Consider the following 19043-nt stretch of genomic DNA (forward strand, 5'->3'; position numbering starts at 1 on the left):
GCTGGCGGGCGGCAGCACCGAGGGCACGGACTGCGGCCAGCGCCACGAGCAGCGGCAGCTGCTGGGCGTGGAGGAGGTGACGGACCCGGACCTGGTGCTGCACAACCTGCTGCGGAACGCGCTGCTGGGCGTCAGCGGCGCTGGGCCCCCCCGCAAGAGCACCGAGATGGCCAAAGTCATGGGCCTGTCCAACTACCACTGCAAGCTGCTGGCCCCCATCCTGGCCCGCTATGGCATGGACAAGCAGACGGGCAAGGCCAAGCTCCTGACCGAGATGAACCAGGGGGACATCTTCGACTGCTCCCTGCTGGGCGACCGTGCCTTCCTCATCGAGCCTGAACGCGTTGACACCATTGGCTACGGCAGGGACCGCTCGGGCAGCCTCCTTTACCTGCACGACACACTGGAGGACATCAAGAAGGCCAACAACAGCCAGGAGTGCCTCATCCCCGTGCACGTGGACGGCGATGGGCACTGCCTGGTCCATGCTGTCTCAAGGGCGCTGGTGGGCCGGGAGCTGTTCTGGCATGCGCTGCGGGAGAACCTGAAGAAACACTTCAAGGAGAACCTGAGCCACTACAAGGCCCTCTTTCACGACTTCATCGATGCGGTGGAGTGGGAGGACATCATCAACGAGTGTGACCCTCTGTTTGTTCCACCTGAAGGTGTACCGATGGGCCTGCGCAACATTCACATCTTCGGTTTGGCCAACGTGCTTCACCGGCCCATCATCCTGCTGGATTCCCTGAGCGGCATGCGAAGCTCTGGAGATTACTCGGCCACCTTTCTCCCAGGATTGATACCGCTAGAGAAGTGCATGGGAAAGGATGGCATGTTGAACAAACCAATTTGTATCGCATGGAGTAGTTCTGGTCGTAATCACTATATTCCTCTGGTGGGAATAAAAGGTGCTGCTTTACCTAAACTGCCGAGGAAATTGCTTCCTAAAGCGTGGGGAGTTCCTCAGGATCTCATAAAAAAGTACATCAAACTGGAGGAGGATGGTGGTTGTGTGATTGGAGGAGATAGAAGTTTGCAAGATAAATACCTGATGAGGCTCGTGGCTGCAATGGAGGAGGTGTTCATGCGCAAGCATGGTATTCATCCAAGCTTAGTTGCTGATGTACATCAGTATTTCTACAGAAGGACTGGTGTAATTGGAGTTCACCCTGAAGAAGTCACTGCAGCTGCCAAGAAAGCAGTGATGGACAACCGCCTTCATAAATGTCTGATTTGTGGTGCCCTTTCAGAGCTTCATGTTCCTCCAGAGTGGCTGGCTCCAGGAGGGAAACTGTATAACTTGGCAAAAAGTACACATGGCCAGTTGAGGCCTGATAAAAATTATAGTTTTCCCTTGAACAGTGTGGTATGCTCTTATAATCCTGCAAAAGATGTTCTCATACCAGACTATAGTTTGAGTAGTTTGACTGCTTGCAACTGGTGTCATGGTACCTTGGTACGTCGTGTCAGAGAAGATGGGTCTGTTGTATATTTGGATGGAGACAGAACTAATACTAGATCCACTGGTGGCAAATGTGGTTGTGGATTCAAACATTACTGGGAAGGTAGAGAGTATGACAATCTCCCTGAAGCTTTTCCTATTACTCTAGAGTGGGGTGGAAGAGTAGTGAGAGAGACAGTCTATTGGTTCCAGTATGAAAGCGATGCATCTCTGAACAGCAATGTATATGATGTTGCAATGAAACTTGTTACCAAACACTTCCCTGGTGAATTTGGTAGTGAGATTCTTGTTCAGAAAGTTGTCAATACGATACTGCATCAGACTGCCAAAAAGAACCCTGATGATTATACTCCTGTAAATATCGATGGCGCCCATGCCCAAAGAGCAGATGATGTACAGCCAAGTCAAGACTTAGAGTCGCAACTTCCGACCAAAATTATTCTTACTGGACAGAAGACAAAAACTTTGCACAAGGAAGAGTTAAATATGAGCAAAACTGAAAGAACTATTCAACAGAACATTGCAGATCAAGCTTCTGTAACGCAGAAGCGGAAAACCGAAAAATTAAAACATGAGCAAAAAGGGCAGCCTAGGACTACTTCCCCCAGTGCTGTTCGTGGTGGACCATCATCTGCTCCTGCTACACCTACAAAGGCTCCTTATTCTCCAACTTCTGTAAAAGAAAAGAAGATTCGGATAACAACAAATGATGGCCGACAGTCCATGCTTACGTTGAAGTCCACAACCACATTTTTGGAACTGCAGGAAAGTATAGCCAGAGAATTTAATATTCCTCCATATTTGCAATGTATTCGCTATGGTTTTCCACCTAAAGAGCTTATGCCACCCAAGGCAGGCATGGAAAATGAACCTGTTTCTTTGCAGCATGGTGATAGAATAACTGTAGAGGTTGTTAAAGGTAAGGAAGATGGCAGCCAGTCTTCTTCTGCACACACTACCCATGCTGTGAAACGTGAAGATGTTGCAGTAACTAGTAAAATATCTTCCAAGGAGCTGCAAGAGCAAGTTGATAAAGAGATGTACTCTTTGTGTCTTCTTGCAACATTAATGGGTAAGGCTAAGTATAAATTACATTTCTATTGAATAGGCAACATGAATTTTACAAAAGTAGAAATGTATGATTTTGTATGCCTGAAATCAGGACATTAGTAAGAATAGATAACAGCTTCTACGTTTTTTTAATGTAGAAAGCACCTCGTTTTCTCTGCATCTTTTTGGCACACTCAAGTGCTGTCCGTAGTTTGTAACATCAAAAATCAGTACTTTCAGCTAATTTTTTTTTCTCCCTCATCTAACCCTAAGATTTGATATGGGCACAAAATGTACCTTCTTCCTTTCCGCAGATTTCAGAGAATGCAGTGATACGTGCCAAGGTAACGGGATGAGGAGAAAATAGAGTATCTGCTTAACTGGAAGTTTGGAAGTGGTCTAATTTTTTATTTTATTTTATTTTTATTTTCATAGGGATATAGTTTTAAGGCATGTTCACACACTGGGATGCACTAGTTTAGCCAAATCAATGCAGCACTGCACCTTTATCTCAGCTTGTGTATCTTTATGAGTGGACTAGGCCTGGTGAGGAGCAGTGTGAGGGCACTGCACAGTGGTTGACTTAATTCAAGGAGGAAAGAAGCTATCAGTACCAAAGTAAAAAGCTGAATATATTCAAGTCCTAAATCTACTTAGAGGATGGAGAAGCATTACTAGAAAACGGTTAAAAATAAAGTATACATAAGAAGGGACTCTTCTGAGCTTCCTTCTTTGCCATTTTCAGTTTATATTTTTCATACTTTGGCTCTGCTGACTTAGACCTTTCTTAGTGCTCCACTTGCCTCTTGGTGTCTAAACTTACTCTGCTGACTGATAAAAAACACTGTTTTTAGCACTATTGGTTTTATTCTTTTTTTTTTCTTTCCAGCAGGTACCAGCATGCTAAACTAAAATGGCTTTGCATTACTCAGCACAACAGTTCCTGTCACTTACTGCCAGGAAGTAGACCATTCAGTGCAATATATAAGCTGGCAGAATAGTACTATTTAGAGTGTTTTGTAGGAGTAAGTTGTCGTCTTTGCCTGAGGGAATTTGTATGGCTAAAGTGTGCAATATTTAAAAACAAAACAATTGCATAATCAGAGTGTGATGTGTCAGAGGTTCATAATTTATTAGTTGGAAAGTCAGACTTGGAAAAAATCAGTGTTCAGATTGCTTGTGAACTTAGTCAGTCATCAGCAAGGTTATTAGCTTAGTTTATAAGCTGCAATCTAAAAAACCCATTTTGGACTAGTCTGAGCTGCTTTGCTTAAAAATGGAGCTCCAAAGTAGTCAGGAAAACTCTTGAAAGCACAGTGTTTGCTTTAAGAAAAAGGCATTTTAGAGTTCCAAGTGCCCCTGTGATTTCTATATATTAAACTTGCTCTGTTCACAATAAAATATTTATGAATTGCAAACTCAACCTGAGATCTGAAATGGCGTTGTTCTTGGACTCACATCACTGGTTAAGGAGTCTGCTTTTGGAACTTGGTTAATAATTTTGATGCATATTCTAGAATAAATTCCAGGTCACTCTCCTGTGGCTGTATCAGCTCTGCAGTGCTAATAGGAATAAATGGTAACACACGCTTATTTCTGGCACAACACCAGGCAGCTATAACAGATTACACAGCTATTGAGTAAGATGCCATTTTGATATAGTCATTCTTCTGATCAAAATTATGTTTTTCTATAAGGAAACTCCTTCTGAAGAAATATGTGCTGATAATTAGCTTCTTACTGCTGATTATTGCAACTGTTTAGTTCCATTAATTACATGGTGAGACAGTGAAGACTTCAACAATTTTATAAAATAACTTGTTTTAATTTCTCACAGGAAAAATGTGACTTTTTTCGTATGGCAGAGATTGGGACTCCTTCATAATGATAAGTTCAGTCCTTAAGAGACAAAAAGCTGTGCAAACTGCATAGTTTTCCTACACACTGGCCCAAGAACAGTGTTAAAGTATGAAGTCTCCCTTGACCAATTTAACCTTTTCATGCCTAGAAGGAAAGCTGATCTTGGAGAATCTAGTGCTGGTCAAGCTAGCTACTAAATAAAGAGGTTTTTTCCCGATATGTGAAATATGAGAAATATGTGTAGTCTTTTTCATGTAAGGTATATCAGTACAGTTTCCCTTTCTTTTCTGGTATGAGTGTTTTTAGGGTTATGGACACAAGTACATTTGGAGCATTTTCAAAGGGGCAGTAGCAATGAAACAGCTGCTGCCCTTTTGAAAGTGTTCCAAATGTACAAGTGTCCATACCCAAGATCAGGGGTGACCAGCCTGCAGCCTGACCATCACAAGGAGCACTGATAGGCCCTGTGTGTGGAATGCATCAGACTTGGGAGGGAGTAAGTAGTACAGGGGCAGATAGGGCTGGGAGCAGAAAGCAGAGTAGCAAATAAGACAGGGAGCAAAAAGGAGAGGAGCAGGTCAGGCAGGGAACACAGGGCAAAGAGCAGAAAGCATAGCAGCTGGATAGGGAGAGGAAGATAATTGTAGTGGCAATTGGGGAGGGTACAGAGCTAATATGTTGCACACCTACCCCCACTGCTCTAGATCAAAAGGCTTCCTAAAGATCTTACCAGTTTCACTCCTAACCATTTGTGCTGTGTTCTGTAACTTCTAAATGTTTTCAGCCAAGCCTTAAAAGCTTAGATGTTTTTGATTATTTTCTTTTCAGATGTGCTACCTTTGACCTGTCTAGAGCTGGCAAAGTTTGCTTAGCTCAAAATTTAGAAGCCCGCAAGGAAACTATTTTTTTTCTTTCAGACTTGTTTTAAGCCAATTAACTAAAAGTCTTTTTAAACCAATGCAGAACCCTTTATGAACACTTACAGGCCAGATTTAAGCATATTTAGACTGGTTTACACCGATTTTATTTTTTTAGGTTCAAGCTAAACCAGCCTAGCCAGCTTTTAAGCTAATAAATGTGTTTGATGCAAGGATTTGCATTAGTTAAAACGGTTTTAGTTCAGTACACTTTCTGCTTTTGTTAAACAGGACTGAACTAAAAGCCCAGGAGCTATTATTGTCTACTGTCTTTCCTGGCGACAAACTGAGCATCTTGGGCTGTCATTAGTATAGGTTGGGTTGTCTCTATATTATTGAAAGAGAGCAAGTGCATTTACTTAATTGCCTGTAAATGCATAGTCCATTATGTGGCCAAATCTAAAGTTACTGTGCTGAAGCCTCCTGAGGGAACAGTGCACTCCACCCAATTACTAAGAGCATCAACTTTTTAAAATGTCAAGTCCTTAGGGAATTTCTAAATCTAAATTCAGTTGCATAATTTGCCAAATTTTGTCTTATTTTATTAAATGTATCTTATTCCTAGCATTAAGAATTTCAGCAGCAGTGGACAGATTTGTAGATCTTAAATGGAATTTACCAATAGTTGACATGGATGCAGCATTATGAAGCCACTAGAATTATAGATTAATAGTGTCATAAGAGAGAGGTATATATTTTCCTCTGCTGTCTGCTAAACTGATGGATTTTCTATCAAAACATCACAAATAATTTGTACTTCCTCCAACTGTTGATACTTCTGCCTTGTGATCCCTTCTGCTGTCCTTAATTTGCTCTCTTGTAGCCCTTGGGTGTTACATAAACTAACAGAATGCTCTTCTAGTGCAGAGTTAGAAAAATCCACTTGCTTGGGGCAAACATTCCTGGGCAAACGCCATCTACTTCTCCCATATCTAACTGTTAATTAAAATTGACCTTTTGGCTGGGGGCAGGGAAGGAATCTTTCAGATGAACAGTGTTATATTATGCAGTTCTGTCTTTCTTCAGACAGCACCAGTGCCTGCATTGTTGCTGGCAATAGCTTTTCCACATTGCATTTCAGCCAAAACTGTATTTCATTATCTCTTCAGAATACTGTGGGCAATGGTGAATCTGACAACCAGGTAAACTACACCAAGAATGCACTGAGCAGTAGCAAAGAGCTGCTAAGTGGGGAAGAGGATCCTAAAATATCCTCTCCTGGTCCAGGAGGATAACAGAAAACTGAGGGAAGAGAGGTAGAGTAGTATTAAGGATTTCATACAGTCCTGCAGATGTGCCTTTGTTGGTTGGTGGTTGAAGAGTGAAACTGAGAAGCCCCCTTTCAGTAATCAGTGGGAATTGGAGGCCAAAAGGAGTGTGCCCTGGGGGTTCAATTCTTGTAGGACTTGTAGTATTTTCTTAATTTCCATCATGGGGGAAGAGGAGAAGAACGAATGCCTTGTCACTTGGACATTGCACCTGGACAGTGATCTCCTGCTGCTGATACTAGTCAGAGACTCATATTCGGTCCTGTCTATTGGGTGGCTGGACAGGTCCACAAACTGTGTAAGTGAGCAGGGTTGAGGGCTAATGCAATACTTTTAAGAAGAAACATGAAATGTGTCTGGAGAGAAATTTATGAAATGCAAAAAGGGTAAAATATAGGGAAGGAAGATACTATAGCAAAGCAGATACTAAAATATGCCATTCTTCATTGGATAAAAGAAAGTGTGAAAAAGCAAGAATACAGGAAAGGAAAAATATAAAGAAGCAAAAGGAATTATAGGGGGACATGTTGTGCAAACAGCATCTGGCAAATAGGAGATTTTATCCGTTGTTTACTCAAAAAATACTAGGTGGTATCTTATGGAGCTCTTTGATTAAAGTGTATATTTTTGCTGTTCACCAAAAGGTAGTAGAAGGCTTCATTTTCTTCACATTTAACAAAGTTGATTAGTATTTAATTGTACTCTCTTACTAGCATGCAACTGCTTGTCATTTAATCTTCAGGGGGTATGGTAGCAAAAGTATATTTTATCATGTTTAGTAAAATTGTTTTTTGGCACTGGATGTGCTGGGTAGATTTTCAAGCCCTGTCTTGCTGTGATTAAACACTTATTGTACATGTGCAAGATGTACTAAATAAGCTATTGATTCCAAGTCACTGTTGATATCCCTTGCAATTGTATTTCTTGCATGCAATCTAGACAGCTTTCAAAATAAAAATGTTGTTAAATTTAACATGAGTAGTATTGTCAGAAGGGCCTTTTAATTAGCAAGGTCATGGTGTAAACACTTCCTGGGAGCAGGTAGGGGGTGGGTGGGTGTGTGTGTGTGTGTGTGTGTGTGTGTGTGTGTGTGTGTGTGTGTGTGTGTGTGTGTGTGTGTGTGTGTGTGTGTGTGTGTGTGATCTTTATCAAGGTCAAATCAGTTCCAAATTCAGTTGGGCAAAGCCCAATAGTCAAGTTCCAAAATCTGACTGGGCAGAACTCAATTGTCAAGTCTGTGTGGCTCTACCAGAGGGCAAATATTCTCCTTCCCAGACTTCTAGATCTGGGGTTTTGGATACTACCGAAACCCAGGCAGGCATCTTATCTGCCAGCCCCAGGCAGGGAGACTTTGGGGTTCAGAAGTCCCCTGTGTCACTTGATTGATAAGATGTGATACTGTATGTTGTGTTTCTGTTGTGCAAATGATAAGTAGGTTTAAAATGTTTTCTGTTGCAAAAATGTATGGTGCTGCTAGCAATACAGGTAAGGAGACATCCTCAAAATGTGGATTTGGTACCCAAATCCCTTATTTTCCTCTAAAAATCTATACTTAAGACCTTTCAAGTAGTTGTTTTTCTCTTTCCATTTCTGAGAGGCAGTGGGTATTGGTGCAGACATAGCCCCTGGTAACTGGTTAGCTTGCACTTAAGCAGCAGCCATCTCTCTTATTGTCTGTAGATCAAAAAAAAAAAGAAAGAAAACATACCCCTCCTTGGGGTCATTAACACCTTTTAATATAAAAATGACAGCCTAAATGACTTTTCTCCTAGTCAAGAATAGTATGGTGGGACCTGGGAGACTTTGTATAAGGGCAGAAGTGCGATGTGGGGGCCCAGAACTCTGGGAACAGAAATGTGCAGAGCCTGATAAAGGGGGAAATTAGGACAGTCGATGGAGAGGGGAGGAGGGGACACATGTTAGAGGGATTGCATGAGAGCACACAGAGTCCCTTGCATGGAAGGGAATAGGGATGAGAGGGAGGTAGGAGAGAGATTGATATGAACATATACACAGAGACCCTACTTTAGGGGTGTTGGGGGACAGTTTATTTTTAAAAAAAGTATGGGAGAGTCATATGCAGAACTTTTGGGGAGTGTGCTGCAGGAATATGAGGAGCACATGGTATGTGCCACATATTCCATACTACAGAAATCATCGTGTGTGCAGTCATCTGGTTTACCTTACTTTAATTTTGCTGTTTATACAGAGTAAATGAAAAAGTACAGTTTATGCAAACTGTCTCCCTAAAAAGTAAATACAGTCAGTTAATGTTTCACTCCCTTTGATATCTTTTATTTAAGAGAATGCTTCAGTTGAAAAGTTGTGAAAGAGATGAAGAACAAAAATTAGAAGGCAGAGGAATAGATTTGGAAGATATGCAGAAGGCAATTTGTGCAGCATTTTTTCCTTGAAAGCCCTGTGCACTTCACTGAAGTGTTCAGTAACAAGTGAAAAAGATGAATTAGGCTGTAACATATCAGATGTTCAGTGAGGATTATCTCTGGAACAGAAGATTGGGTTTCAGTTCTGCTCCAGAGCTTTAAGACGTGATTAGTACCAACAATGTTTAGTTTTCCTTTTATGACTAATACTTTGCTCATTACATCACTCCACAGTCTTATGAGGCAAGTGGTTTGTGTTTCCCAGGTTTTCCATTTGCAACATATTGAAGGAGAGATGCCAATTGCCAAAACCCTTCTTAAACCACAGGCACATATGGATCAGAACTTTAGTTTTTTAAGGATTCCCTTGAATCACTTAATTTGTGTTAGACCTTGTTTCTTCTCTCCAAAGTACTGAAATATGCCACACTTTGTCACCATCCTTTGAATGAGGCGTTGAAATCAAGGGATAAAGTTAGGGATTCCCATGTTAATGGAGTAGCAGGAATACCAGAACTAGCAATCTCTTTTTGTTTGTGTTCTTTGTTCTGAATTCTCAATTGATTCTTGACTGGTACCATTTTTTTTAATGTCCTCTGTAACTTTTAGTCTGAAGTGCTGCCAATTTTCAGTAAGACTTAAGCTTTAAAGTATGTCAGTTACTTTTGAAAGTGGAACTTAAACTGTTAAATCATATGAGCACTTATGGAAATTTTAACTTGTACCATTCAATATGACTTCTTATTTGTACTTTGTTTTTATTTTACAGGAGAAGATGTTTGGTCTTATGCAAAGGGCCTTCCTCACTTATTCCAGCAGGGTGGGGTGTTCTATAGCATAATGAAGAAAACTACAGGTACAGTCTTCCCTAACTTTTTATTTGTGGACTGTCTTAACTCTCTGATATTTGGCTGTATGAATCACAAACATTCCAATTTAGTATGTTCAAGACTTTGTATTTTGTAATGATAACAGTTATGTAATGTCACCGTAGCTTTTGTGCCCCACAGTGAAAAAATTAAAATAGGAAACAATCAGTATAGAATGGGAAGGTGAAAGCTAGGTAGAAAGTACTCTTAAGAAAAAATATTTTAAAGTTAACTTAATGAGTAATATTGATTAAAGATTAAAATACATGCAGCTTCATGTATAAGAAACTCTAGAACCAAGATTTTGAAAGAATGTGCTATTTGAAAAAAGAATGTGCTATTTTTGAAAGAATGTGCTATTTGAAAAAATGCATCCATATTTTATATCTTCATTTCACTTCAACATGGGAGCCACTGTAACATTTAAGTAAATTGATGGGTCACTTGTTTTCATGATTGCTTCTGTTTCTTGAAATACCATTTAATAATTTTATAGAGTAGTGGTTCACAGTGCATGGGTTGTGATTTACTCAAAACACCCTTAACAGTTGTCTGCATGATTACAAGCTGACTCCCATTCTCTCAAGTCTTCTGAATCAGTTTTGCTTAGCAACTCTAAGATGTATGGAAAGGATCCTTCAGAATTTCTGTAAGAAACTTTCTCCTTATGTGTCATAGCAGCTGGGAGGATTCTGAAATCTTTTGGAGGGGAAACAGTTGCAAGTGGCTCAGTGTTATATTCAAGGAGGAAAATTCCATAGAATGAGGATCCCCATCCTGCAACCAGTCTTGGATTACAGGAGAGATCACACACTGTCTTTGACTGCATATTTCTAAAGTGTAGGAGAAGGGAACCTCTCCTGTTAAGGAGCATGCTTTCTCATGCAGTTTTACTAAACTGCTTGTCTACTTATTCTGTGGTGATAATGGTAAGAGCTACAGTTACTATTGTGTTTCTACCAAAGTCGCATCCTGTCTCTATTGTCCCTTGTCAATATAACCATTTCCCTAGAACAGTGGTTTTCAACCCTTTTTTTTCATTTATGGACCCCTTTGGGAATTTTGAATGGAGGTGTGGACCCCTTTGAATTGTAAGTGTAGGTATTCACATACTTTTGACTGATCATAGTCATCTTTTGTAGACCCCTTAGTCATAGTGTGTGGACCCCCAGGGGTCTGTGGACCACAAATTGAAAACCACTGCCTTAGAACAGGTGACTTGCTGAATCTGTCTGTGTAGAGGTTTTCAAAGTCTTATTTTTCTTCATGTTTTCAAACACGTATCCAATATTTTGAATTCATTTCCAGATATGGAATGGATGTTCTTGAATTTTCCATCCACACTAGTAATTCAACATGAAATAATCGAAGCCAGCATATAATAAAGACTTGTTCTTTACATAGATTTTATAATCAGTTTTTTTAGAAATGAAATACTGGTTGCTTTTGAGAAGTTAATTCTGCCCAATTCTCTTTAAGTTCCCTCATTTAAACTCTAGCTTGGGGCTTTTTTCTGCTCAAGTCTTTGTACTTTCAGTACAATTTAGCTTTTTTGATTTCATCTACATTGGTGCTCACGCTGCTACTTTCTTCTTATGTGATTTTCTTTTTAGAGACATCAATCTTAACTAAAATCTTTTAATCTGGCTGGAATCTGCTGTATTGTTTCATGTCAAATACATTTTTTAACATTGTGTATAGAAAAATGTTGGATATTTTTTTCAAGACTGACCAGTACCACATGAGCATGACTTAATATTGACTGTATCTGTAGCCCATGCTCCTCTAGAGAACTCCAAAGTTCATTTAAACGATTTAGTGAATTCCAAGACTTGATGATGGTAACTGACATGCAAGTATCTTATGACAGTTTTGTTTCTTTATGGCTTTCCTTCGTTATGTATGTTTATACTATGAAAACTGGTATGTTGTGTATAGCAAGTGAATCTGTTTAAACATCATCTGATGGAGAGGACGTTTTCTGAGAAGTTAATGTCCAGCTGGAGTTGAGGACCTAAATCAAAATCAAGTGTTCTTAACCCAGCTGGTCATAACTGACAGGAAATGCTTGGCCAACAAAACACAAAAAGAAGGTTGAGGGGGTAATATTTTTGTTTAAATGTGGCTGTATTGCTGTGTACAAATATTTTTACAGTACTACTGTCATAATAGATAGAATAACATTTCCTGAGGCCTTTGAAGCTGTTGGGCCACATTTTAAGAGACTATATTAGTTTGTTATGGGAAGTCTTAAGGCCATCTCTGGTGCTTCAACTTCTAGCTACAGACAAGTGCTTGAGTTCCTATGCTGTAACAGCTCCAAATTCCCAGATTGATCTCTGGAGCAGTCTTTTCATCCCACTACCCGTAATATTTATGGGTCAAACTAAGTTTTAGATGAATAATCTTCAGTGCGTTTGGGTAGAATTCACTTTGAGAAAACTGGGGAACATCCTGAGTTTAGGGCTGTGCGAAACAGCACCTACTAGTCTGTAACCTTGATTACATCCCCTGGTAGTGCCATACTCAGATAAATTGTTTCCTTCTAACTGCATCCCACCACCTGAACCCTAGTAATTTAGCTACCTTAGTGTGGTTCAGGGGTGGAGTTTTAAATTTCACCATACACTGAGATCCTTATCACCTCATTCTGCCTCTCCTTGTCAGCAGAAATTATTGATATGTATTTTAGTATTGTACTAAGGGAGCACCACTACTTCTAGTTCTAGAGATTGTGTATGCAGAGTGGCCATGGCATGTCTCAGTATGGTGCTACTTGGTGCAGTGCCCCAATTGGGTAATATGAGCATGCCCAAATGCTACCCTTTTGGTTTCCTGCCATTTTGTATTGAAAACTTGCATGTTTTTAGGCTACTCCAACTCAGATGTTTTGAATTGTTTATGTAAATATGAACCCAGAACAGCTTAAGCATTCCATAGATGCTTTCATAAAACTGACTGTTCCAACCTAAGTTATTTTTCCTCTAGACACAGACACTAGCACAGTTAAGGAAAAATGATTCTCCTAAAAAATGCTATAAAACCAAAAGTATTCTGTGTTTTGATTCTGCATAAATCTTGGCACCCCAAAGTCAAGTCTTCTGAAACTTGAGGATTCTCCCTTTATATGTTTACTTTTTTTACCTCCATACTGTGGTAACCATTTTGTCCATAAAGACTTGTTCAGTCTTATTTTAGTACTGGCAATGCACTTAGTCCTATATGATATATGAAGACAGAAATCCATGTTCTTAAGAGCTTACAGGAAAAAAAAGATACAGTACTTAATACAGCAGTCAACATATTTAAGTTGCATTTACAAATGCAGAAATGATTTAGGTACCACAGACTTTCATTATGTCATGCAGTTACTTTTAAAAATGGTACCCATTCCACTTGAACAACTTTAGAGGCTGCTATAGAAGGAGCACCCTCCTTTAGATGATCTGGGAGTCAGTCTTGTATTTTTATCCTGCATGACAATACATATTACCCTATCAGATTAGAGCCATTTTCTTAAAATGTAGAGTTTACATTCCAGAGTATCACTGTTTAAAATTAAAGCATTTAAAAAAAAAAACTCCTTGCCTTGAAATCTGTTATCTGCTGCCTATTGATTAGTTATTACCAGAGCTCTGTAGAAGGTTTAAATATTGGAAGTATGCACTTCAGTTTTCAACTTTTATGTGAAGTAAACTTGTGTTGCATTACAACTGTATGCAGTGATATGTGCTTGTAATACGTCAACACAAAACATAATAAAGTCCTAACTTGTAGGTTATTATTCTGTGGAGTATCTGCATAAATTGCCTGATTTCTCAGTAGTCCTTTTAAAACTTTCTAATACAGCAACTAATATGTTAGGCTTGACTGTATATTGTAGATCTGTTTTCAGAAGACACCATCTTATTAAATCACCCCTCTTTCTTTCCCCCTACCCCCCTTTTTTCCCCCAATTTCTTCACAGGTCTGGCTGATGGCAAGCACTGCACTTTTCCACATCTGCCTGGTAAAAACTTTGTGTACAATGCTGCAGAAGATAGATTAGAGCTGTGTGTGGATGCTGCAGGTCACTTTCCAATCGGTCCTGATGTTGAAGACTTGGTTAAAGAGGCCTTAAGTCAAGTAAGAGCGGAGGCTACTTCAAGAAGCAGGGAAGCGAGTCCTTCACATGGACTTCTGAAATTAGGTAGCGGCGGAGTAGTGAAAAAGAAGTCTGACCAGCTACATAACATAACTGCGTTTCAAGGCAAGGGTCACTCTCTAGGAACTGCATCTAGTAGCCAACAACTTGATCAAAGAGCCAGGGAAACGCGACTTTTAAGAAAGCATAGCACAGAAACAGACTTCAGTCCTAGTTCTACCAAAACAGAGTCTTCTGTATTCACAGCTGCTTCTGGTAACAGTGAGCTTATCCGAATAGCTCCTGGAGTAGTGACTATGAGAGACAGCAGACAGCTTGACCCTACCTTAATTGAGGCACAGCGAAAAAAGTTGCAGGAAATGGTCTCTTCTATTCAGGCTTCAATGGACAGACACTTGCGGGATCAGAATGCAGAGCAGTCAGAATCAGTTGATCTGTCACAAAGAAAAGTAGAGGCAGTGAGTTCATCTGCTAAAACTGGGAGCTTCCAGGCTGGTTTGCCGACATCCTTTTCTGTAACAGGTGGCACTGAACATTTGAATACAGAAACAACTGATGGTAACACGGTGCATTCTGTGGGAGCAACTTTTCCCACAAGGTCTAAAGCACAAAAGGGAAATTCTGTTGAGGAGCCTGAGGAAATGGATAGTCAAGATGCAGAAATCACTAATATGACTGAACCAATGGATCATTCTTGATAGCTTAAAAGCTAATGAGGATAGAAGAGATTACTGTTCAAATGTAATGTTTTATTGGCTGGGCCACGTACAGTGATTAGTCATTAAATCTTGTATGTATGTTTCAAAGATTATATCATCTTTATTCAGTGCATGATAGCAAGTGTGTGATTGGCAATAGCTTTTAATATACCATACTGCTGCCCAGGCTGGCTCTCAGTTACCTGTAAATTAGTTATTAGGAAATGCACTGAGATGAATATCTGCTGTAGATGTGGGTTATTGAAAGTTCTTTGTAATTTTAATTCCATGGAAGTCTTAAAATATAAGCCCATGTGAGGTTCTTACTATGTTAGTTTAAAATTACTGAGAAGGCTAGAATGGGAAAAAACAGAAATTTGACAACATTAATATTGCCCAGATATCTAATTCAGTTCAAAATTGCAGCATAAACAGATGGACATAAATTTCAAAGAGCAACTGAAATAAATTGTATGCTAAAATTTGTAAGGTATTATAAACAACATTTTAATTGTATGATGCTGGCATTCCCTCAGATTTAAAAACCTTGCATTCGTATAGCTGTATGTGCTTGTCAGAAATCCTGGAATAAGTATAATTGCATTAAGCTCTCTATTTTCTGAATACTGTCAATTTAAGCAAGGTTAGTGGGGAAAATAAGGCTACTTAGTATAAAATGAAAATAACGAAACGTGGGGCAGGTGGCTGAGCCAAGGCATGTATTTCACGGCTCTGTTTTGTGGTAGCGTGTTTTTATTTTCCCCAAAATCTTGAGCTCATGAGGTGACAGTCAACTTTTTCGTACCACAGAGAGGTTTGTAAGTGCTTTAAGAAGCTACAACAGATCAATACCAAATCAATTTCTTTCTTAAAGATGTTGATTATTAGTATTGATAAAAGGTGGTAAGAGCATGGAGAAACAATTTATGAGAAGGAAACAGCTTTCGAATAGGTTGCATTATTCTGAAGTGTCTAGTGATATTTGAACTTCGTGGATATTTTTAAAGTTCATGGAAACAGGGAATAGGTACTGTTTCAGTGCCCATGAAGACTACCCTTTCTACTGGCTTCACTTCAGTTTGTGATGCAAATTTGCCTGCATCAGTTTGTGAAGAAGCTGGTATCCATTTAAATAGCGTATTCATCAGTTTTCCAGTGCTAGTTCTAAGAAGCAGTCATTATGCGTACACCATGAAGACAGAATGTTCATTTTGATGTTGCACTCTGCTTCCTACTTTCATATTCCTATTTTAAGTGTGTAATTGTTTCTTCTGATATTAACCTAAAGTTGAATGAGTGAAAGATGTTAATGCAGCCTGAAAGGAACTTAGAGCATTTAGATGTTGAAGCCTTTGCGCACACATGAGTTTTTACCGGTTCCACAAATACTAAGTTTGTATTAAAAAAAAGTTTGTAATCAGAAAAAAATCTCACTTTTTACATTTATAATCAGATACACAAATTTTGTGTTGCTATTATTAAATGTCCCAATAATGGGAGGATTTATTTTTTATAGTGGAAAGTAACTGAAATAAGTCACTTAATTTAATAGCCCCAATACTATCAAAGTATATTAGTACAGTAAAACAGCTTTCATTGGCTACCTTTTTATACACGGGGATTAAATACTTATTAACATGTCAGTGCACTGTTTATAGGTAAATTATAAAATCACCTTTACTTGAATAAATACAAATTTAAGGTATCTGCTTGCTAATTTATGAATTAGCAATTTGTTTGAGAACTGCAATGTAAGAAGTAAACTTGGCACACTAAAATTGACCTCTCATGTGAACTGATTAATTGGCAGTGCTCATCCGGTGGGAAACAGAGTGCACATGCAGAGGTTGGAAGCCTGCCCTTAACTTCTGACAAAAATTGGTTTGGTCTCTGTGCTGCAGCCTAGCTGTTTTGAAAGCTAGTTTTTATGTGTAGAATGTGAAGCAGAAGCTTACACTTTCCGTTATGGTGAGAGGTGTTAGAAAAAATGGACTAGTACTTAGTTAGCAGTGGTATATTCAGAGAAATCACTTTAAATAAGCAGGGGCTGAGTGACAGGGGCACCTGGGTGGTTTTGCATTTTAGTCATAGTAGCTGTGATAATGGAGGGCTGCTTAAATACACTAAATTCTTGTCTGTAAGAAGAGAGAAATCTTCCCTAGAATAACAGTGTACAGAGGGCATGTGAGAGTTTCAGATTTCAAAATGCACTGAAATACTTAAGCCCCATTATTATTCTGAGGGAAGATGAATATGTCAGCTGCCTATGGCAATTTCAGTGGGATTCCAGAAATACATTTGTGTGTGCACCCTTATTAATTGAAAAGGAAGACTCAGAGTAGTTTTGATTAATTTTTCTTTCTTTCTTTTTCCTGCCCCCTTGTTTGGACATTCTACCCTCTTCTGTATGAACAGATGTGGGTACAGACTAGTCATTTTTCAGTTTGTTTTTTCTTTTTTGACACACCATTAGCAAAAAATGTAATTTGTGATGGGTCACAACTCAGAATCCTTCATTAAATCTGAAGAAAGTATAATTAAATGGTTTCAGGTCTCCAGAATCCTTGAGAACAGCAATCACAACTGCTTTTCTAGCTGGCTGTGAATTCCCTTGGTTTTATACAAGCCAACCACCAAATCTACATGCATCTTTGTAGTGTTCTTATTTTAGTTAAATTTCTCATGCATTCAACAGCAATGTTTTTAATGAGATGGCTTCCTAATGTCTTAAATAAAACTATTTTCCATCTGCTGGGAAAATGTGTAACTGTGCAAGCAAATAAATAATAAAGAATACTGAAGCAGAATTTTGAACAAATGTTTCCCTTGAACTCTAGCAGTGTGTGACAGACACAAATATAATTTGAGGTAAATCAAAAGTTTCTATCTTTCAAGCAGCTCTGTGCTACTTTTCCTAATAGGATCAGGAAAATGCTAGAAGTGAGCTGTGCCAGGAAGAGAGAAATGTTTTCACCACCATACTAGTGGTGGTAACTAGTGGTGGTAAGCTGTGTGAGTAGGGATTCCTCAAAAGGTGTAAAGATTAAATTACTGTTCGTTACCAGGCCTACTGATGCTCGCTATGGTCAACGCGGTGAAATGTACCTATGGTTCCCAGCCCTATTAAGCATCTTCACCAGTTACCATCCTAGCCAGAACTAGCCATTTACTCATTTTTCATGATGAATAACTATAGAGCATCCCAAGCTTCAGTGGGGTTTAGTGCATATCATTTGAATGTGAGACTTGGCAAAGTAAGAGCTGGGGAGCCTAGCCTACAAAAGCTTTGGTATTAATAGCAGTTTGCATACTGAAAACTTGGAGTACAGTCATCCGTTGCCTTTCCAGCCAAATGCAAGTGTTTAACAGTGTCATGAAAATGGCCAGTTAGTAAGGTTGGCTAGTAATAGGTACTTGATATTGTGTTAGATTTCTCTGGGAATTATTGAGTGGAATAAACATTGACAGAACTTCCTTTAAAATACTATGTTAGCTTCTATGACAGCATATTCGTTGAGACAGCCTTATTTTCACAATCACAGAACTTTCATACAGTTGGACTTCTGATTCCCTTCAAGATTGAGTAGTCTTTTACCATATAAGAATAAACTGAGCTTAATGGAGATTCTGGTCATCTTTGAAATTGAAAGTAGTCCTTTATTTTATTTATTTATTGTGTGGTTAAATTCTATGGTTTTAAAAAATCCACATATCAAATGTGAACATAAAACAGCCCTTTGTAAGGATGGCATATAGATACAGCTGTATTATATAAAGCTTGTTTAGACATTGCCTCCAAGAGAGTACTCTAGCAAACTTCACGTAAGTACCATGGCCCTAGGTTGCATGCTGACAACTCTATACAAAAGGGATATTTTCAAGAGCCAAGTGTTGGGGTTTTTTTTAAACACATTTCAGAAAATTTTAAATTCAAGGGGAAACTATTACTATCATAAGATTAGCAGAGTTGCTTGCTAATTCTCCTTTTTTTTTTTTTTTTTTTTTTTTTTTTTTAGAAAAATAATAGTGCAGTTTTTCTGGGGCCTTTGTAACACTCAAATGTCAGATATTAAAATTCCGAATTTGATACAACTGCAGGCATTACAATGTTATGCTCCAAGAGAACTGTACAAATTGGAATGACTGAAGAAAATGTCACTGTTCTCTGTACATTTGTTTGGCACTCAATGATTTTTTTAATTATGGAATCAACATGCTTTTGTAATACAATTTTGACATGAAAATGATCCTCCTATTAAAGAACATACTAGAAAATAATTTCTTTAATGTTATCAGTTTAGTATTTAAAATTTTTAAACGTTGCATAAAATCTTAATGCAGAATTCCCTCTGAGCCCTTATGCCTGTGGTAGAGCAATAAAAGATTCAAAC

The 19043-nt window shown here is 38.9% G+C and overlaps 1 protein-coding gene across 1 annotated transcript; it reads left to right on the top strand.

Moving 5' to 3' along the window:
• Nucleotide 1: 1 nt before the first annotated feature.
• Nucleotides 2-18652, top strand: VCPIP1 (valosin containing protein interacting protein 1; the record flags this gene model as incomplete). Its single annotated transcript, XM_025210222.1, has 3 exons — nt 2-2534; nt 9711-9797; nt 13778-18652. Coding segments are annotated over 3 exons (3495 nt in total), but the record flags the coding sequence as incomplete, so codon positions are not given.
• Nucleotides 18653-19043: the final 391 nt, after the last annotated feature.

The sequence above is a fragment of the Alligator sinensis genome, unplaced genomic scaffold (assembly GCF_000455745.1).
Source record: "Alligator sinensis unplaced genomic scaffold, ASM45574v1 scaffold1102_1, whole genome shotgun sequence".
Taxonomy (NCBI): domain Eukaryota; kingdom Metazoa; phylum Chordata; order Crocodylia; family Alligatoridae; genus Alligator; species Alligator sinensis.